Source organism: Vipera ursinii, assembly GCF_947247035.1.
Source record: "Vipera ursinii genome assembly, chromosome: 3".
Classification (NCBI taxonomy): Eukaryota; Metazoa; Chordata; class Lepidosauria; order Squamata; family Viperidae; genus Vipera; species Vipera ursinii.
The window spans coordinates 50282090-50304432 of NC_139516.1; the positions used below are offsets into that span (position 1 = coordinate 50282090).

Genomic DNA, 22343 nt, shown 5'->3' on the forward strand with positions numbered 1-22343 from the left:
AATATATAAGAAAAGAGCCAGAATATATTAAAGCTTCATAGTTTTATTCAATTAGTTTATAAAAATATTTAATGGACCTAAAAGTATTCTGGGGCATAATTTTCAGGTCAATCCTCTGATTTTCCTTTTTTTTTTTTTTGGTTTCCAAATGCATTAGGTGTACATTTCTTTATAATCATTGTGCCGTGACTGAGAATAAATTATCCTACGTACTTAAAAATTAAATCACAGGCACAGATCAGTAAATGAGAATAGTAAATGATACATTGTGTAGAGACTAGGGATTTGCGTGGATAACCTGAATATCATAATAGTGTCAAAAGAGTCCAGTGTATGCAACCACAATAACCAAATAGAAACTTGGATTAAACAATATCAATTCATGTAATTTGCATTACAAAACTATAGAAGCTCTCCACTCAGTGGTACCAAACATAAAATTCCAAATTCTGAAATCTTAGAATCATTCTCTTTTTATAACAATTTATTGGCTTTGATATGTAAAAGATCTGAAAGTATGGAGGGAAGGATGACATATTGTTTCCTATTTCCTTACAGTATTGCCTACAAAGTATTACTAGTGATCTGCTTTTTGTTTTACCAAATAGAAAAAATGCTCTTTAAACAGGTTTTACTAGAAATTGCACCCATTGCTCATAACATTGCTTATAAAATACATAATGTTATACATACCAGAAATTTATTAAAAGGCATAATACTTCCAGATGACTACTTTAGTACCAGCAGTAAAGTGCAGCAAGTTTTGAAGCCATTATTGGACCGAAAAGATGCTATCAAAAAAACACAAATAGCCCTACATTTAAGGCAAAAGAGATTTTGCCATCCTATGGGATAAACTACTGAGAATCAGCTCTCTCACCATAGTAATTACTGCTCTGCTTCTTCTGTAATGCCTTAGCCCTTAGAATTGAGCTGTATTTTTCAGACAGCACTTGTAAGACAGAACATGTCATATTCGCAATTAAAAGCCTGCTCTTTCCTCTGTTGATGAAGTAACAGTCTTTAAAAATTTACCTAAAGCCCAAAGATTAATTAATAAAATCTGCAAATGCATCTGTAAGTGCGATTTGTGGAATTTCCCCATTCCATCACTTGTAATGTAAACAGAGCGTAAGATGTTATTTTGCACTCTTCAAACATTCACAGCCCGGGGTTAAAGTTTTGAGACAAAAGTAAACCGTGTAGCAAAGAGCTGTTATTTTCCTGATTTCATGTAGGATGGTATTGCTCCTCGAGCAGTCAGGCCTTCAAATCGTTTGTATGTATAATTGATAAAGACCCAGTCTTTGTTCTTGTAGTCTGTTTCTGGATGGTTACCTGTGGTCACTGATGAAAAACAAAATTCAGAAGGAATATTAAACCATTTAATACAGGATAGAAATTTGTTGCGAATATTAGAGAGTTGCAAGATGGGTGAATATTGTCATTCAGCTTGAGTGTGTATTGTTGGAGAAGAAAGAGAAAGAGAGAGAGAGAGAGAGAGAGAGAGAGAGAGAGAGAGAGAGAAGAAAGAAAGAAAGAAAGAAAGAAAGAAAGAAAGAAAGAAAGAAAGAAAGAAAGAAAGAAAGAAAGAAAGAAAGAAAGAAAGACGTTAAAGAGCACGACATCAACCCTACCACAGAACGAGAAGGCAAATTAGATCAGTTTCTAAACTCAGAGAACTAGTTTCCCAAATAATTTTTTCAAGAATTTAATCATGTATGAAATTAAAAGGGATTCATGACAATGCATTTTATGCCAAAAATATCAAAAAGGGGAAAAAAACTTTTAAGATCACAAAGATGCCAGCTGCTTTCTATCATTCCTACCCTACAGCCCTGACCAGCCTTCTTTTAGATGTGATCTTAAAACTGGACTAGAGGAAACTCTAAACTTTGGGGTTCTTTTTTTTAAAACTCCCAGTTCTGGGATTTATCTACTGTATCCAGGCACTAATAAGGATTATCTCAGCTTAGCTTGAGCTCAGTCAAGGCCAGCTAAGTATTGCCATCAGCTAGGGCAAAATTAACAGCAGGGATAGGCAAAACGTACCATTCTAGGAAATCCTATAACATTCTGATTTTCTTTCTGATGATGTCAATCTGGACATTTCAGAACTGGTCTGCTAATTTTCTGGAAATAAAACTTCTATAATGAGAAATAGTTTATTATGAAGCTAGTGTTTTGTCAAAAGAAAAATGGAACATTTTAATGTTCCCAGAATCCTCTGTGTCTGGAGGAGAAACTTTTGCATACAACTTAGAGCAGATATGACATCCCCAAAGTAGACTCTCTACCACAGATCCACCCTGATCCTAAGTGATTTTTTTTCCTTTGAAAAGGCTATTTCTTGAGAGAATCAGTGAAAGCTAAGGCCCCACCCTAAGAATAAAATAAAACAAAAAGATTAATAATATACCTGCAGATTTAAGGATATCAGATTCCGGAAATTCATCAAAGTTTGATGTGTCATCAATACTTTTGATTTCTATGGAAATTGCCGCGGGTCTCTCCCTGTGAAAGAGAATCAGTGTTAAATAACTGATCTTGCAAGGGAAAATAATATGTTCAATACCAAATTTACCTCACAAAGTGCTTTTGAAACTCAATCTGGACCATGCTCACAGCTATTGCAGCCTTTCCCTACTATGTGATTTGGTCAGAAAACTGAACAAAAGCTGAGAAGAAAATATTGTACCTGATATGCTCCCAGTCAACCCCTTCAAAAAAGGGATTTGTTTTAATTTCTTCAACACCTGGGGCACCGATTCGATGTTCCCATTCACAGCAAAATCTGAAGACAAAAGACACCATTGAGGATTCAGAAGTAGGTAACTATGAACTACTAACTAGAAAAGAAAGTATCTGCAGTAGACAAATATATTCATTCCAAGACAGCATAACTGCTTCTTAAGGCAAGCCTTAATAACCTAAAAAAAATTGATTGTTAAGTGCTTATCCAACACTGGAGGTTTTTAAGAAAAGATTGGACAACCATTTGTCTGAAATGGTATAGGGTTTCCTGCCTGAGCAGTGGGTTGGACTAGATGATCTCCAAGGTCACTTCCAACTGTTATTCTGTTACTACAGCTATAAACAAACTGGAAAAAAGTGCAGGGCCTTACAACTTTCCAGGGAACTAGAGAACATACTGAAAAAATACTGTTTTTAATATATCAAAATGCTAAATGAATGAAATCAATATACTAATGAAATATTGTTTTTGTATGAATAACACCGTTTTTCCACAAGCCTTGGACGTCTTATAAGAACTTTTCTGTTGGACTTTCAGATACATAACATTCAATTTCTAGAAAGTAAAACATACAGGAATATGATCCATCCCCACTTTCTACAATGTGCTCAGCATAAATATTTTCTCACTATAATATTGGCTTTTCAAGAAAATAGGAAACAATTTAAGCCCCCACTGGATGGTGAAGGTGGTCTTGGCCCAGCACAGTTCTATGCTAAAGTATTAAGAGCTCTAGTATTCTACTTCTTAATAATCAGTCACATATTTAAGGGAATCCCACAGTAGAGACACAAGTGCAATAGCATCCACCCTCTCATGTTCCTCAGTAATAATATTTAGAATCAGACCACCTCCTGGACCAAACATTACATATAGTCACGACTGCAGTAGTCATGTCAGCTATACATTCCATTAATTTATTCATGAAATGTTAGTTAAATAAGTACAACCAAACCTATGTACTATTTGGAACAAACTTAAATACAAAAGAAAATAGTCAAAAAACAAAGAAAAGGCAAGGTACCATTTTGTAAAGCTATTTAGCTCTCTTGAATATAGTATATTCAGTTTATGCAGAATATGGACCAAGCCTGACAAATCTCGTTTGTTTGTTTGAAGGAAAAAAATATGTTTCATGTTCTGGAATACACCCAGTGCTCTCCAGTTTCTTTGTAACAGTAATTATAGGGAAAAGTGCTGGTTGAACCAGATGGGAAGAGGGGGGCTGAAAGCACTGGCTGAGAGAAAAGAGGGAATGGTGAAACTGGGAAGATAAGAAGGCAGATGGGCCAACGAATTACTGTTGGAAGCAAGGTAGAGGACAATGCGCACCAACCTTGCTAGTTTTGCTCTCCAATCCAGATTTTGTTCTTCTGAAAACATGGATCAGCCTAAATATTTTGAATTCTATTTCTGCCAAATCATGGCTTACCCAACAGTTCAGGAAAATGTCTAGAACATGATAGCTCGTTCCTAGCTCAAAACGGAACTATTTTTTTCATTTCTTGAACATCGCTACTTATATTCTTGAACATCAGTTGGATAGTTTATAAAAATTTTATAGTTTCAGAAAATGACAAGCCAAATCACTGAAGACTGAATATTAAAGGTTGTGCAATGAAAACCAAAATATCAGTTTCATCACTCTCGAAGACTTCAAGGTTAGCAATTATAGATTTAGGTACCTTAAAATGAGATCTTTGGCTCTCTCAGAAATAGGAACTTCTGGGGGGAATATTAAAGTCTCTTTCCAATTCATTACTTTCTTATAAGTTTCTTGAGGAGTCTCTGAACAGAACGGAGGGTAACCTGAGAAAAATATTATAAAAGATCAGTAATTAATGAAGCCTATACTGGTTATTAATTCCCATCTGTATACATTTCATTTCAAAGTTAAACATTACAACTTCAAATAAAAATCAAGATAATGTTATACCTCAAGTCATATTCTACTTAGAAATTAAGGAACAGATTAAGATCTGTGACCATATTATACTCTAATTTGGATCTACTATGTTATCCCTTACCAATTAGCATCTCATACATTATGACTCCAAGTGACCACCAGTCACAAAGCTTATTGTACCCTGTCTGCATGAAGACCTCTGGAGCAATATAATCTGGAGTTCCCACGGTGGAGAAAGCCTGAAATGAAATGGTATCTATTCAATGATTTTAGAAATATTCCATCTGTGAACAAAAGACTGGAATAGCCAAAGAAAATTATGCAAGACATACTGCTTTTGTAATAATTCCCTGAAACAATGTTGGGATGTGAAACCTGGAGATGGGGTAGTCTGGATGGTATTTTCTAAGTCAATATTTAACACAAATGTTATAATTCTGGTGAGCAGTTTACTTCAGACTGAATTATTTATTAACACAAATATTATAAGATATCATTTCTATTTGTAAAGTCAGTTTGGCTAACAGTTGCAATATTTAATATCGAGTCTAATGTCAACAAAAGTTAAGATTGTGCCGCTGTTTGGATTCTATCCCCCAAAGCTTTTCCCAAATACATATACCTGGCGTCTGTCTGCAATACCTTAAAGCAGCTGTGTCTCCAGGATTTCAAAATCCTGAGAAAAGATAATTTGCTTCACAGCACTAAAAATTGATGATACAATTTCACTTGTGCATGGTCTGTCAGATCTTTCAAAAATCACATCTGAAGCACTGCTCAACCTGAATATCTGTGACATAGGAATAGTATGATTTACCAATGGAGGAAATCTAATATGCTGCTGGGCCATGTCCTCTATCAATATCAACCTGATATTATAATGCAGGTTATTTTACTCCATCTTCCAATGCCCTCAAGGGGTTTGTAGGTCTGATAAGACTAGTCACAACACTGCTCTTATGTGAATTCAGGCACTGTACCATCTACATATGTAAAAGGTTCCCCTACACAAGGGGAATACAGTTTGGATGAAAGTCCTTCCTTGTTTCGAGCAGCTAAAGATTTTCTCACACTCCCGAATCAGGGCTACTATACTCTCGCTGTAGAGAGCAGCCTTATCTAACCTGTACTAACAGAACAGAGACATATTAATTACAGAAGGAGCCCCTCCCAGAAAAGGATATCTATCTCCTGCACCTGTTTTGCTGAGACCCCAGTTCCACTCATTTTTCACTTTCCTTCGCAACTATTTCCATTTGCTTTAAGAACTAGAATCCAAGTTTGTTTTTCTTCACTCTTCCCTTATCTTTTTTGGGTTGTTTTTTTTTGTTTGTTTTGGTGTTACTTACGATCACATACTTATTTGCAAGGACTGTCCTGTTTGTAACTAATCTTATGTGAGCCACTAAAGGAATTCCTTTCTTTCTTGGTTGAACAGCAGAGTATTGCTTCAAATGAACCAATACGAGATACACTATCCAGAGAGCACTACCTACCAATTGTCTTCTGTTTCTTTTCCAAGTTTCTGCTTTTCTTTTGGAATTCATATTCTGAAAAGCTGAAGATAAATAACCAAAGATAAATGACACTGGTATTTTCCATGTGGAATTGTTTTAACCTAACGATACGCTGAAGAGAAGAAATATTTATAAAATGATTGATGTCTTTTTACATATTTGCTCTCAATTCTAATGGCCCACACTCTCTCTCCCCTCTCCTTCCCAAAAAGTGCAGTGAAAAGAATAAACTGGTGCAAGCGGAAAGTGGCTGTATTTGTATGAATATCACTAATAAACATTTATAAAATATATATTTAATCAAACATGAATTTAATTTTTCATCTAACTGAAGACCATACATTCTAGATAGCTGCACTTAGCTTACCTTTAAAGAGGCATGGACTAGCTTAGTAGATGAATGGGAAACCACCAGAAATAACAGGGCTGAAGAATAGACTGGGAAGTAAAAGTAATCCTATAAGAAGGCCGGGCAAACCACTTTCATGTTATTGCCAGAAAATGTGGCAAAATCCATGATGCCACCAGGAGTTGGGCTCTGTTCGAAGACCTCTGCCTTTCTCAATCATTTAATTTAAAAAGACAGAAAAAAATACACTTTGGCCAACTTACTGAAACCAGACATAATTCTATAGTACATTTGGTCTGTTATATATACATTCCATTTTAATTGCCAACCAACAGATTTAAATATATTTATATTTCACCAAATCAATAGCACTCATGAACATAGCCTGCCTGAAAGTAGAGAGAATTTTGTTTGTTACGGTACTTACTTTATATAAGCTACTTTTCTGCTAAATAGCAAGATATACATACTTAAAATTAAATGTATATGAGAGCCACCCACAAAGGAAACAAGCTCTGTTAAACATACAGACCACCAGGAAGACTCAGAGTTGATGAAAACAAGAGAATATTTGAGGGCACTAATTATTTGGATGATTACAAGTTTGTTTGATATAAAAAGGCTTACTGAAATCACTTGGAAGATTATAGCTCAAATTCCTATAGAATTCTGTTCTATGTGCTTTCTTCAGTCCTGTGCAAAGACCAAAGTCTGACAGCTTCACATGGCCCTGGAAGTAAACAAGAATGCGAAAATAGGAGAATTAAGCAAAAGCACACAATAGCATTCAAACAGTAAATATTTAGCAAATATTGCACATTTGGTTATCTTTTTAGTTGAACTTTTGCGTTTTAAAATAAAATAAAAAAGAAAGTTTCTGCATACTACTCTTTTCATATTAAATCTCACAACCAGATATGCAGAATCAAGTGGATTCTTTAAATAAATTAGGAAAACAAAAGGTAATATAATTAAGAACCCCAGGAATTCTTAATCAAATCAATAATATCATAGAAGGATTCAATCACATCTGTGTCATTCAGTGCTAGGCATCCATACTTGTCTTGTTACAGTGAACAGAAGAGTGAACTGTGCAATAGATGGAACATTTAAAAAAATAAAAAGGGCAGCCCCATTAGATGCCTGCCAATTATTGTACAGGGATCTTCCCTGAGAAAAACCATATATATTTTCATTTTCAGCAAAGCTAGAGTGATCAGGTTTGCCCAGGCTGCAGAATCCCTTTTAACTGGCTTGCATCTTGGGCCATTATGACAGAATACAAACATGCATGTTACATGTTCCATAAATGCAGAGATTTATTTAAGATATTGGGGAAGTATGTTTAAAAAGTATATTAAAACAATAGTTTGCTTTTCAATTAAAATCATTTAATTGTCATGAGTCCACTTCTACACATTAAAGCTCCTAGGAATATGAATATGTTCTTTCTTGAAGACAAGAGAAAAGTATAAGGAAATGTTCTAAAGAAAGGCTACTAGCTAACAAAATTGCATATTTTCCTTATTTACTGTGCCCCCTGCACAATATTTCAAGTGCCATGACAATATTTCAACTAAGAGCTAAGTCACAGGTGCTAACAATAGACTTCTACTAGACAACCCATGACTCACTGAACCATCGTTTTAGAGATATTTCCTTACCTAAACAAACAGAATGACCGTGGGTAGGCAAAAAAAAAAAAGTTAAGAGGAGCAATTTCCAATTTCCTGCCAGCTTCCCCATCGACTTTCCCTGTAGGAAGCTGGCAGGGAGCGTTGGAAACGTTGATCATGTGCCACAGCTGCAATAAAATTCAAGTGGCCACAACATTGCCAAATTTCAACCCCATGGGACTAATGGGTCCCAGATTTTGGACCCGTTCTAGCCCATTTGAGATATATTAATTCAATAATTGTTGCTTTATGAAGCACCGTTTTGCTCAACTGAAGGTTACAAACAATCAAACAGACACGAGAGTTTTGGTAGTATATAGAGTTCAAACCTAGAATAGTGACAGTTTTATTCTAGATAAGGTTATTTAGAATTATTCTAAATCATTAAAAAATAATAAAGCCTAGCATTCTACTAAGAAATGCTAAAAAAAGCTAGCTATTAAATAGCACTCATACTTTACTGTCCAAGAGAAGATTATCTGGCTTGATATCACGATGAATAAAACCCAGTTGATGAATTGAATCTATAGCTAACACAGTCTCTGCTATGTAAAATTGAGTCTCTTCTTCTGTAAGGGTATCTTTTTTCATTAATAACGTCATCATATCACCTGTATGCACAAAGGGAAAAAAAGATAATTCACCTCTTTTATAAACACAATATCAGCACAATATTTTATAAACACAATATCAGCATGTCACTTAACGGAGCCTACACAATGAAAGGTACTCTTTATTCTTTACAAAATCTTTATTTCTGTAAAACAATTTCATCTGCTTTTTATCTGTATCTTGACTTTATTATTTTTACAGAAGAGAGAGACAGACAGACTTACTTGTGAATATACTCTTAATTCCCTCAGACCTATTTTTTCTTTTTAAAACAGTTTCTGATTATTTTGTAGCTAAGAAAACTAATAACTACAAGTTTAGCTATGAGTAAAAAGATAGATATTGAGCAATAAGCTGACAGGCTTTGATTGCGCTCCCTTTTCACACAGCAAATATATAAAATAGAGAACAATCATTACTTCAGTAGGAATGGCAGCACAAGCAACAAGTTTTTGATAAGCTAAACTCTCACATAAAGGTAAAGGTAAAGGTTCCCCCGCACATGCGTGCTAGTTGTTTCCGACTCTAGGGGCCGGTGCTCATCTCCGTTTCAAACCCCAAGAGCCAGCGCTTGTCTGAGGACGTTTCCGTGGTCATGTGGCCGGCATGACTAGACGCCAAAGGCGCACGGAATACTGTTACCTTCCCACTGTAGTGGTCCCTATTTTTCTACTTGCATTTTTACATGCTTTCGAACTGCTAGGTTGGCAGAAGCTGGGACAAGTAACAGGCGCTCACTCTGTTACGCGGCACTCGGGATTCGATCTGCCAAACTGCCAACCTTCTGATCGACAAGCTCAGGGTCCTAACCCATTGAGCCACCACGTCCCTAAACTCTCACATACTACTTCATTTTACAAGTGAGTTTTTAACAAGAACTAAATTCAGAATCAGGCTGTGTATCTCCAACAACTGATTCAAGTAAACAGCTGACAAGTAAGCAATTCAAAAACAAACAATAATAATTACCTCCAGGCAGAAATTCCATGATAAGATAGAGGTTTAGCTTATCTTGAAAGCTATAAAACATTTTTACAACCCACAAACTATCTGCCTCCACTAGAATGTCTCGTTCTGCTCGAATATGACCGACCTGGAGATGGATATATAAATGAATGTGTTTAGCTGGAGGTACATTTTCAGATATTTGTAAAAGGCATTCTGGCATTCTACCTCTATCATAATGTTTAAAATGAACTATTTTTTATGAATGCCCAGTAGCATGACTGCCATTTGGGACACATAAGCCATCATGAAAATAACAAACCATGATCTAATACAGATACTTTTCTGTACAATATACTCATTAAAGTCTTCAGTGACTAGATAGAAGCATGTGGTACTACACATATTGCTGAGTTACAACAAAAACAATTATCTATCCCTGGCTATACTGAATGGGTTATTAAGAGAAATATATACAGGGCCACATTGCTTTATCATTAGTCTTTTTAACTTTTGAATCATAATTTCTGGCAAATGTTCTTTTCATTGTTAATTCAGTATTTATTTTGTTAATCACTTGCATTTCCACTGTGCAAAGGGTAGTTTATAAATTGCAAAAATAATATTAATGATGTAGCCAAAGAATATTTTAAATAACATGCAGTTGGAAAATCTATATTAGTAAGTCCTTTCGGGGGGGGGGGGGAGATTTTCAAATTACATTTTAAAAGTGATCAGAATATCCTTCTAGCTGGGTCTCCTTCATGGGCAACATCTTCAGCAGATCCTTAGTAGGTAAACAGAGCTCCGGGTTAAAGAGTGATGAGTCATTATAGCTAGGGACCTGCCCACATAAAGGAAAGGCATTTATATGTTAGACACTTTTGAATTTGGTTTGGAACACAATGGGTAATCAGTGGAGCTGAGCAATGATGTTATGTGCCTCCAGTGAGGGATACCCAACAGAAGCCTGGCTACTGCATTTGAGACCCACTGTAGTTTCCATTAAAGGCATATCTATTAAAAATCAAAAGCTGAAATAATTAGCTGGAAACATATAAACACGTAGAAATAAACTTAATTTGTTCTTAATCGGTCCATTTGCCTTTTAGTTACATGGTTAAATAACCACCATTCATTCAACTCTGGCTCCTAACATATCCTTTGTTCGATATTCACAATTGCAATGCCACTCAGAACAATTTCTTTAGGCTTTCTGCAAATGTTTAGTTCAATGAAAGTTAATTCCATGTCAATAGTTTTTGTATAATGAATGTTAACAATTCAACAGCATTTAAATGAAGACGGAAAGCACACAAATTCAAAAGGAGCTCATCTACAAGCATACATTTTTGCTAAAGTCCCAAAAATATCAGAATTATTATTCAGTCAGCTTAGTGACTAAATTGATTGTTTTTGTTTCCTCAAGAAAAGTATTGTTTACCTTCCAGAAAATCCAGTTATTTTCAGAGTGGTAATTCAAGAATTCAATTACCAGTCTAAAGGCTTGATCAAAAAACATGGGTTTTTTTTTCCAAACGTCAATAGCAAGAATTAGGTGGCATAACCATTCGGAAACTGCGTTTACCTGCTCTTTTTCCAGCATGTCAGCTTTTCGTAGGATTTTCATTGCATATACATGCCCTGTGTCTTTCTTCTGAACAAGCCGCACCTAGAAAGACACCAATTGTTTTTGCGTTAATATATTTCAGATATTTCAGGTTTTCTCTGCGAAGGTTAATAGTGACAGAAATTGACCTCTCTTTTTATAACTGCATATACACGAGGATCAGCAGGAAGAAATCTTGTGCCCTCCACATGTTTTCAGCTGCTACTCCCTTAAGTCCCAATCAACACTTTCATGACCTATAAGACTTGGTGTCCAAAATATAATCCAGGACACTGGGTTATCTACTTCTGTTTCATTGCAGTAAAGGTGAACGATAACATTTTCTGCTTCCTTATTAGTGTAACAAACAACTTCAACGGCCTCAGGAAAAAAAATGCTATCTAAATGAACACTAGCCAACATGGCGATATTATTTTAAATATTTGTATATCACTTCTCAATGTAAAAACCCTGAAGCAGATTACAACATTTATAAAAATGATTATAACTTTAAAACAATTCCTTAAAAAAACAGTTATGGGGAGATGTGTTGCATTGCAGGGATATGTTCACACCATAGGACAGATGCTATCACAGAGGCGGCTTCAAAATCAACTCCCAAAAGTAGTATTGGGGACATGATTACCAAGAGATTAGCAAAGATTTTGAATAATTTGTAACAGCACCATGATGAAACTTCAAACAAAATAAAAAAATGGCTACATTCCCTCATTATGCTAAACCAGGGGTCGGCAACCTAAAAAAGGAAAAGAGCCACTGGGAACCGGTTCCATCACAAATTTAAAAAAGTGGGAGCCGCGTGCGTGTGTCCATGCACGCGCATGCGCAAAAAGGTTTTTTGCGCATGCGCGGACGCACGCGGCTGCCATTTTTTTAAAAAGTGAGATGGAACCGGTTCCCGGTTGCCCGACGGCGATGGCCCGTCTGCAAAGCTGCCGCTTTCGGCAGCTTTGCAGACGGGCCGCGGCAGCCTCAAAGAGCGGCGCCCCTGCCCATTCCGGGAGGTGCGCACGTACCTCCGCGCGAACGGGCAGCGGTGCCGCTCTTTGTGGAAGCTGCTGCGGCCCGTCTGCGAAGCTGCCGCTTTCGGCAGCTTCGCAGACGGGCCATGGCAGCTTCCTCAAAGAGCGGCGCCCCTGCCTATTCCGAGAGGTGCGCGCGCACCTCTCCGAACGACCGGAGGTGCGCGCGTACCTCCGCGCGAATGGGCAGAGGTGCCGCTCTTTGAGGAAGCTGCCGCGGCCCGTCTGCGAAGCTGCCGGTTTGGGGAGGTGCGCGCGCAACTCCGGTCGTTTGGAGAGGTGCACGCGCACCTCTCAGAATGGGCAGGGGCGCCGCTCTTTGAGGAAGCTGCTGCGGCCCGTCTGCAAAGCTGCCGAAAGCGGTAGCTTCGCAGACGGGCCGCGGCAGCTTCCTCAAAGAGCGGCGCCACTGCCCCTTCGCACGGAGGTACACGCGCACCTCTCCAAAGGTTTGGGGAGGTGCGCGCGCACCTCCGCCCATTCGGGGAGGTGCGCGTGCACCTCTCCAAACGGGCGGTGCCACTCTCCATTTGGAGAGGTGCGCGCGCACCGCTGCCCGTTCGAAGAGGTGCGCGCGCACCGGGCGGCTGGGAGCCGCAAGAGACGGCTCAAAGAGCCGCATGCTGCTCCGGAGCCGCGGGTTGCCAACCTGTGTGCTAAACCATAGCATGTTTTAATGAATCAACATAATGCAAAATTATAAAACATGGTTTATAAATCACAATGACTGATGAATTCATTGGTCTAAGTTAAAACCAAACTGAAACATATTATGATATATGAATCTAACCTAAGAGGCAAGCAGTATGCTGGGTTCCCTGGTGGATAAATTAAAACTTTTAAACAGTTGAAAAAATGAAGTTAACTGAAGTTAGCTGATTTTCAAATTAGCCAATAAAATACTGTTTTCTAATTAATCAAATATTCATGTTTTTTAAAAAATATATATATAATTTAGGATGGAGGTCAATATGAAACCACATCATTTGGCGAAATTTTTAATAATGTTAAAAATCAACTATTGCCTAGTTATTCATTTGTTTTAGAGGGCATACTGAATTATTGACATCTTTATTATAGCCATATAAAAAGGACTGGTAATCGTAACACATGCACTAAAAATAGACTTCCCAAAACTGTGCATCTTTTTATGTAAATCAGCGTGATTTCTGGACAAGAAATTACCATTGCCTTCTTCCAGGATATATTTTCAGCTTCTTAATCTAGCTTTTAGATCCGGTACAGACCCACCAAAGTACTAACCAGGAATGACCCTGATTATTTTCCAAGCCCAGAGCACATTGATCAGTCTCTGCCATTTGCTAAAACTTCAAATCCTTAGTCCTTCTAACATTATTAGTCTCAAGATCGTACCTCCCCAAACGCTCCTCTGCCTATTACTTTTAAAGACTCAAAATCCTCTAGTCCAAGCCTTGTTCTTTTCAGTCGCAGAAACTCTGTCTCCTTTCGGGCGTGTGCTGATCTTCTTATTCTTTTCTAATACATTTTCAAAGGAAGAAACAACAAAAATTAGAGTCTAGTCATTCACAGCGGTAGCTTTGGTACATAATCACCAACAGGTTTTAGCGCATGCAATAATACCTCTTCATCTTTTAAGCCTTCTTCTTCCATCACTTTTTCTAGCTTCTTTTGTCTAAAAAAAATTAAAAATACCATGGATTAGGAAATTCCTCTTTGTCTAGATCAGGGGTAGGCAAGCTCGGCTCTTTTATGACTCATGGACTTCAACTCTCAGAATTCCTGAGCCAATATTGAACAAAATCATTTAAAAAAAAAACAAGAAACAATGTGGGGAATTTGAGTTTGTATTTTCACTACATTCCTTGATTAGAACTAAAACTGATTTAATTTCAGAATTAAAAATTATAAATTAAATTCAGAATGTGTTATTTGGCAATATCCTGCTTGGTATATGGGATTTGATCAATAACCTTAAGTCATTTATCTTTTTATTTGTTAAAGAAGATCACACCAAAGTATGAAAAATGATGTGATTACAGCCAAAACAATTTTTAGATATTATGCAACAATATACGTCAATCATGGAACATCTTACTACTTTGAGCAATACAGATGATTAAAAAAACAAGTAATTGAGGTAATAGGGAAAATGTAGAAGCTTCATATCAAACCCTAATATTTGATGCTCAGTGCACAAAATAATTTAACCATACTGCAGAGTAAATATGAAAAGCAGATGTCCTATACTTCCACATTAATTCTCAATTTTTAAAAGTAAACTTAAGTATGACAAAACAAGAGAAATAACAATATATTTTTGAAAGACCTTCAAACTTCTCATTATTACCTTCCTTTCGATAAAAAGCAGGGTAGTTCTATCCTTACCATAAAAATGGTCTCAATATAATTGCAAACTATTTAAAAACCCAGTAAAATAAACATTGACTGGTGCAAAAAAGGGAGGGGGACTTCTTCCATCATTTCCCAGTATATAGAGCTTATTATAAAACAAAACAGCTGGTATAAAATTTTCATCTGGTACTGAAATTAGCCAACCTAATTTCCAGTGAAAATACATTCCAGGGACAAAATGCCACCCCAGAAATGTATTGTTATAAACACCAAAAATCTTGGCTTCATTTGATAATAATATGAACACATTTGCATGGCACTAGTGAACAATACAGATAAAGGTACTCATTTAAGTAATCAGAGTTATATGTGTTAAAATTAATATTTTGAACTGAGATTGGTAATAAATTAGGATCTAGGTCTGTTCTTTAAGGGCTAAAATTATGAGGATCAAACCGTAGTCATTTCACATCTGCATGCTGTGCTACAATATTTATAATATACAGTATTTTATCCCATTTAGTGCCCTTTAAAATGATCTAATTAGCAGGTTACAAAAGCATAGTCTGCTGTGATCAGGCTATTTATATTGAGGATGGCCAGACCTAATAAACCAGACAAAAGAGGTAATAAGAGATTCTGTGCTGCTAGTTACTAGTCTCCAATGACAATGTAGAGTGAATGAATACCTTCAGAGTGTGATTTTAACAAGAACAGTCTTACTTCCCTAATCTCTATATCTAGGAAGAAATAATCTACACCACCACTCTCTTGTTGATTTTCAGCTTATTATCTTGTTGATCTTATTGCCTTCAAACATCTGTAGAGTTTCACCTGATCTTGATGGACAAGAGAAACAGCATCATTGTACCTTATCTCTTTTCATCTGTTGATCCCATTCAGTGGTTTCATATAAATACTGAACTATATGGGGAAAAAGATAAATTTATGCGGGTTCCTTCAATATAACCACTAAAGGGCAGAAAATATTTTCAGAAACAGCTATGGAAATAAAAGCAGAGCCACTGTAATACAGAACCTCCAGCTCTCCACAACACTAGAAGGTCAAAAGCAATAAACAGAAAATTATAGCCCTCTCTGGCAAGTTAAACTAGCAACCACTCTTATTTTTTATAATTAAAAGGTAGATCTGCTAAATATATTTGAATTTATTTCATACAATTTTTACTGGTCTTTAATTCACAACATACAAATAGCATAGCATGGCTATATACTATAGAAGAAGACTGTCCACTACTCTCTTTTAGGAAATGTTTTGCCCCATAACTGATCTTCTAACTCAGACATGTCAAATACAAGGCCCGGGGGCCAGATCTGGCCCGCGAAGTGGTATCATGTGGCCCGCGAAGCCATCCTGGAAACAGTGAGGGAACGGCCCCCACTGCCTTGGCCCTGGCCCAGAGACCCTCCTTCTGCCAGAGACCCTCAGATCTGTCCCACTCCTGCCCAGGCCCCCATAGGCACCGTTGATGCGAATGATGTAGAGCTGGCCATGCCCACCCAGGCCATACCCACCTGGCCCCCTGAGGGCAACTGCAATGCTGATGTGGCCCTCAATGAAATTGAGTTTGACACCCCTGTAAATCTAACTGAAAAGATTACTGAAAGTCCCCCTCCCCTTTAAGTGATCTGAGACCATCACAACTACATCTGTGATACCATGTCTATCTGCAAAGACAAGGGACAGCCAACTCAAACAAATAATTCCAAAAGCCTATACGGTATGCAAAACTAATATGATCTAACATGGTCCAAAACTAGTAAAACCAGTAGAGGATGCTCACATTTTCTTCTCCTGTAGAAAGAGGCCTTTAGTAGAAACACAGCTTTGTAGTCTGTTGCATTATGTGCCCCAATGAAATTTCTTATCAAGGAAACACCTCACAGCAATAAGCAGCAAAAGGAAGGAAAGGGTGGGTAAACAGATAACTGTTGTTAAAGGGAAAGCTGTAATTATTATTTCAATTTCTGATTAGAATGAATGAAGTAAGCAGTTTTTCAGAAATATAGAATCTCCAATTTTCCAATCCAAAATTTATTAAGAAGAAGCTCGGAATTCTGCATAGTTTTATGTCCTTCATAGCAACAGAACACCACATTGTGTTTCACTAAGCTATTCTTCAGAATCCCAATATCTTTTTCCTGGTTATTTACTGGTGATATAGAACACCTCAGCATTCATGTAAATTTAGGATCTTCTTTGTAAAGGACCAATTTTGTACTTGTATATATTGAAAACTATTTCACATATTAATGCCCACTCCCCATATCTAAGGAAAAAAAGATGGTAGCATCATGGAAATAGATTTCCAAAGGCTTCAACATTTACACTTTGCTTCAGATCTATCCTATGTACTGTAATGTGTCCCATGTGAGCTGATATGTTGTGGAAGGAAAGACGGTGTAAGCTGCACAGCCTCCACTGTTGATTGCATCATATTCCACTCAGAATTAATTGGATGGATGTTACTCCGCCATCTACCATTAGGATTGGACTTACTGATGATCAGCTTTAAAATTGTTTTTAGAATTGTGAAGACTCAACAGAATGGATTAATGGGGAAAAATGTTTTTAAAACAATAAAATTCATAACTTGAGCTAGTTGGTATAACAGTTAAGGCACTCATCTAGAAACTAGGAGATTGTGAGTTCTAGTCCTGCCTTAGGCAAAATAGCAGCTAGGTGACCTAGGGCCAATCATTCTGCTCTTAGCCTTAGGAAGACAATGACAAACCACATCTGAAAACTGCCAAAGAAACTACAGACTCACAACATGTATGTACGCACAGACTGTTTTTATTTTTATTTTTTCATTTACTTATTTAGTTTTTACAGTCAGTCAGCTCAACCCGGTGACTCTTGAAAAGTGAAATTAGTAAAAGGTAATAAAAGAGCCATTATCCTGATTTATTCACCTCATTAATAAACTTATTTGGGTGAATAACAAAGAATAAAACTGAATCTATATTAATTAAATTGAAAGTTAAGCATAACCATAGGTTTATAAATGTTTCCATTATTTAGGTATGCACTACCCTCCTTTTCAATTTAGGTTGTTACTTTTAGTCTCCTATTCAAAAAAAGCTTATATTATATTTATATTATATATTTATATTATATTTATTAGATTTTTATACCGCCCTTCTCCCGAAGGACTCAGGGCGGTGTACAGGGCACCATATCCACTTTCCATATACCAATGGAGTGAACAGAGCATCTTAAATTTTTAATACTGCATTCCAGGTAAATCTACAAATGTTAGTTCGTCAATAAGTCCTATTATTAGACTGCCTGATTGATGGCTACTTCATTCATTACTGCCTCCAAAACAGTAAAAGAGGAAGAGATAGAAAATACTGTATTGTTAAAGATTTCATTCACTGCAGACTATTAGCAACACAAGATGAATGCTACTTTTCATGTAAACTAGGTAACTTAATTTCAAGTTAAACTAAGTTGTTTGTGTTGTTTACAGCTAAACTTGCTTTTTAAAAGAGTCAACCTACCCAATTTGAACTGAGGTGGGGGGGAGGAAGGGAGGTACAGACTCAAAAGTTATTACAAAAACAACCAAAAGGTTCTTGTGGTTTAAGACACAGCTATAAAACTTTAATCTTTCCATAATGGGAACATATTAGGTTTCTATTCCAGCTTCCTTTCAAGACTTCAAGTTAATGTACACAATAAACTATCCACTTATTTTTCCCTCGTGGACTTCAACTCCCAGAGTTCCTCAGCCAGGCACGCTGGCTGAGGAATTCTGGAAGTTGAAGTCTGCAAGTCATAAAAGGGCCAAGTTTGAAGACCCCTGGTTTAGAATTTGTCATTTTAAAGAACAGAGGTCTAGTGGAGTTGAGCAAAATGTGCAGTGTTTGTATTACACTGCAAAAATTAATGTTTTTTGCCTAAATTTTAAGAAAGTAACAGTCTGAAGGTCCTGGAATTTAGAGCAATTTTATGCACTCAGTGATTTCACAGATATTTCTACTGCCATCTCATTTTATTAAAACTCCTATATCAATAGCATGCCACATTAAGTTTTTAAAACATAGAACCTTAAGTTTCTGTCAAGTTTTTTGATTACGTTAATCAAATCTACAAATGAATTCTAGAATCCAGTGTAATTTATAAATTCCCAGCCTCAGTTCAAGAGGATTAATTAAATCAGTCTCTCTCTGAATAATCAGAAATAGTGCTTCGTGGTTTCTTTTCACCTGCGCTAAATTACCATTTATGAGATAAGCCAACAACAGGCTCATCCATTGCATATTGATTACTACCGTATTACTCTCTTCCACTCCCAATCTGAAAATTTAGTCTATTATTCCTCCACTAATTAAAAACAAAAATCACATCTAATATAAATAGCTCAACACACATTTACCTTAAGAATTTCCCCCTCACTAGGAACTCTACTTTATGGGCCTTCCTCCCAATCTTTAGAGTAAAGACCCAATATCATACTGCTGGGAACCCCAACCTCCAGGCCATGGACTAATATGGGTCTGTGATCCACCAGAAACTGGGCCATGCAAGCAAGTGAAGCCCCATCCATGCATGCACTCCAAGCAGTGTGCAAAACTACATCCCCTGGTCCACAGAAAAACTGCCTTCCATGGGTCTAGTCCCTGGAGCTCAAGAGATTGGGGGGCCGTTGTCATACTGACACCACAAGGAGCTTTTCATTGTCTATATTTACTTTCCCAACTGCTTTTCTACTGTACCTAATGCTCTTTTAAAATTGTTTTGTTTAGTTTATGCCAGGGGTCCCCAACCCCCAATCCATGGACCAGTACCAGACTATGGCATGCCAGCAACCAGGCCACACAAAGGAAAGCCCCATGCACAGGATGCAGGCAGCACACAAAACCACGCCCCCTCCAGTCCACGGAAAAACCTCTCTCCATGGAGGTGGTCCCTGGTGCCCAAAAAGTTGGGGACCTCTGGTTTATGCAATAATTTCTAAACTGAAAATTGAGATATGTATTAAATACCACAAATGAAATAAAATGTGTATATACTGGAATGCATTTACAAAAAAGTATTTTCTGACAGCTATCTAAACAAATACACAAAACTGCTAAGGGCCTTCCTGACTACTCGGAGCACAAAGTTTTTTAAATAAAAATATATGATTTAAAGGGAAAGATTTGCAGGAAAGACAAAAAGTGTATTTAGAAAGCCTGGTTTTGATTATCATGCTCAATCAAGCCAAGCATATTTCGCAACACAAGTTATGTTTATACTGGACACCCTGAAATCAAAAGAAAGAAAGCATTAAGCTAGGGGAAGAAAAACAACTTTTAATTCAGGAAAAACTTTCCACTTATTTTCATAAAGTAGAGACTAGCAGAGTAATCAAGAGATATTTACTGTTAGGGCACTTTAAAGAAATGTTACAAAAACTGTTCATTATAATAAAAGATCAGTGCACTTGAGGCATTCAAGTTTTTAATCTTGAAATTAAGAAACTATCCAATATTCATATAACAAAGATTTTACCTCATTTCTCTTTCTTCATGCTGGGCAATCAGATTACTGTAGAAGTTTTCTAATGTCACTTTTGTCATTGTAACTCGCTCCTTAGTATGGTTACTCATAGATGAACAAGGTGCTGGACCCGTCATTGCCATAATTACTTGAGAAGGGAAGAAAAATAAGAAACAGATTTTGAAAGCTAGGTTCTTTACATACTGCATGTTTTAATTGAAGGAAATATTCATACTGACTGCACAGAAATGCAATACAAAAACAAGTAGTAATCTAAACTGGAAGCACAATAGAAGACTATATTGTTACAAAATAATTTCACACATTGAACTTCCTCTTTTTTTTACCAGAGTTATAAACAAAGACAGAAAAAAGTGCAGTATTTAAGACTGAATAATGTTTGGCACCCTCATTCTTCCTTTAAAACAACATGTAAAAGATTACTTAAATTACTGGAAGTTAAAGTTAGCAAAGGCAGCAGCATTGGTTGCAAAGCTGCCAATATTAATGACGCTTAAAGCAGGTTTAATGAAGTTCCTGTGCCTATTTTCATGCCGCCAACATAATTAGCCAATCTAGAACCACCTTCAGTACTCTTTACAAGAAACGATCCGCAGTTGCTTAGAATGGTATCCCAGTTGAAATTTCTCCTTACTTCGACCCAAAAGCGTCTTCGAAGGGATGTTCAAAGATCACTAACATCTTTTCTTCTCGATTTCACATCCGAAAAAGTTTCCTGAACTATTGCAGCTGCTACTCAGCCATTGTTCACACACCATAGGAATCTTAAAAGTCATCATCCCCGATCGTTTAAATCCCCCCAGATCAAAGGCTTTCCTTCAACCCAGCGCGCGTGTCAAGCATACTTGGGAACGTATCCTTACGAAACGAGTCGGGCACGCTTTCCTCCTTAAAAAAAAAAAAAGTTCCGCGGAAAGGAAACAAAAGACTGCAGGTGTGGACAAAGAAAGCAGAGGAGGAAGATGCCAGCTGCGCGACCCGCCTAAAGATCGACAGAGCAAGTCTAGAAAAGGGGGCGAGGAAGCAGAGCCGCCCCCTCCCCTTTCCGCGGAATACGGCCACGCCACCAAAGAGGGAACGAGCTGAGCCCAGCACGATGGGCACCGGAGGAGAGGTCTTCGCCCGCCGGGCATAACTTTTTCGAGGGAAGTAGAAAGGTGGTCCCTGAAGACAGAGGAGCCGAGGGGAGGAGAGTTAACTTACCAGCGCCCTCTTCCAATGGGGCAGCCTGGGAATCGAAGGAAGAAGCCTCGCCGATGAATTCCCGCTCAGGCCCCGGACACGAGAGACAGAGAGAAAGCCGCTCGGGAGGCCTAACCCCGCCTCCCCCTCGGAAGAAAGCCGGAGCCTGCGACGGGACAAGCGCCAGCTCGAAAGCCTGGCTTCATCCGCATGCGCAAAAGCTCTCCAGGTTCCGCCCTCTTCGGGAGGCGCGGCTGGCTGGCCGGCTGGCTGGCCAGGGTCTTCGCGGAGGCGGGGTCGTTCAGTTTGTTTAGATGAGGTGCAGAGGCGCGCGTGCGCCGGTTGTCTCTTCGGCTATTGCGAAGTTGTAATTAAATCAGTTTTTCGCCGTATAAAGACTTCGGTGATTTTTTTTTCTTGGGCAACGCGGGTTGTGCGTTTTACCGCCAAGGGTATTCAGACGGAAACATACTCCAGGGCAATACTTGCTCCCGAGAATATATTTCCAGTTGGCAGCTTTAGCAATTCAACTCAATAGTGATGTTAACTTGTGGGTTAAGAGTGTGATTCCCAACTCTACATAGGTTGGCGTTGCCGAAGAGTTTTGGACATCTTGTCAGTTCCTGCATGGAGTTAATCAAAATTGTACGCCGCTTACTGTAAGGACACAGCTCTAGCCTCTACTATCAATTCAGAAGTACTCTAAAAGCCTGATCAAGTTAATGAATCTGAATGCAGAACACGGAACGGGAAAACAATTACTATTGCTACAGTTTATAGGTCACTCCATTTCCGGAAACTGAGCGGAATACAGTATATGAAAACGGATATAGGAATGAAGCAATGAATGAAGCAAAGTTTTTATCTGAAGACCAGACAACA

At 37.7% G+C, this 22343-nt stretch overlaps 1 protein-coding gene across 2 annotated transcripts; it reads right to left on the reverse strand.

Moving 5' to 3' along the window:
- Positions 1-614: 614 nt before the first annotated feature.
- Positions 615-21688, reverse strand: STK38 (serine/threonine kinase 38). 2 transcript variants are annotated; one of them, XM_083360417.1, is made up of 14 exons: positions 21483-21688; positions 20271-20406; positions 14015-14066; positions 13787-13909; positions 11349-11432; positions 9785-9908; positions 8660-8814; positions 7155-7257; positions 6158-6219; positions 4783-4900; positions 4441-4564; positions 2699-2794; positions 2420-2514; positions 615-1347 (listed from the first exon to the last, which is right to left on the reverse strand). In XM_083360417.1, exons 2-14 carry the CDS (start codon positions 20399-20401, stop codon positions 1217-1219), a joined length of 1398 nt encoding a protein of 465 aa, XP_083216543.1. In that variant the 5' UTR covers positions 20402-20406; positions 21483-21688; the 3' UTR covers positions 615-1216. The 2 variants fall into 2 exon arrangements, with proteins under 2 accessions (XP_083216543.1, XP_083216544.1); XM_083360418.1 differs by lacking the exons at positions 20271-20406; positions 21483-21688 and adding exons at positions 15618-15670; positions 16552-16608.
- Positions 21689-22343: the final 655 nt, after the last annotated feature.

Bases quoted from the DNA above. Each gene is read 5' to 3' on its own strand.
- STK38 (XM_083360417.1), bottom strand. From the start codon at position 20,401: ATGGCAATGACGGGTCCAGCACCTTGTTCATCTATGAGTAACCATACT. The intron at 13,910-14,014 runs GTATTATTGCAT...AAAATGTATTAG, and splicing joins AAGGCTTAAAAGATGAAGAG to AAAAGAATAAGAAGATCAGC. The intron at 1,348-2,419 runs GTATATTATTAA...GTTTTTCATCAG, and splicing joins TGATATCCTTAAATCTGCAG to TGACCACAGGTAACCATCCA.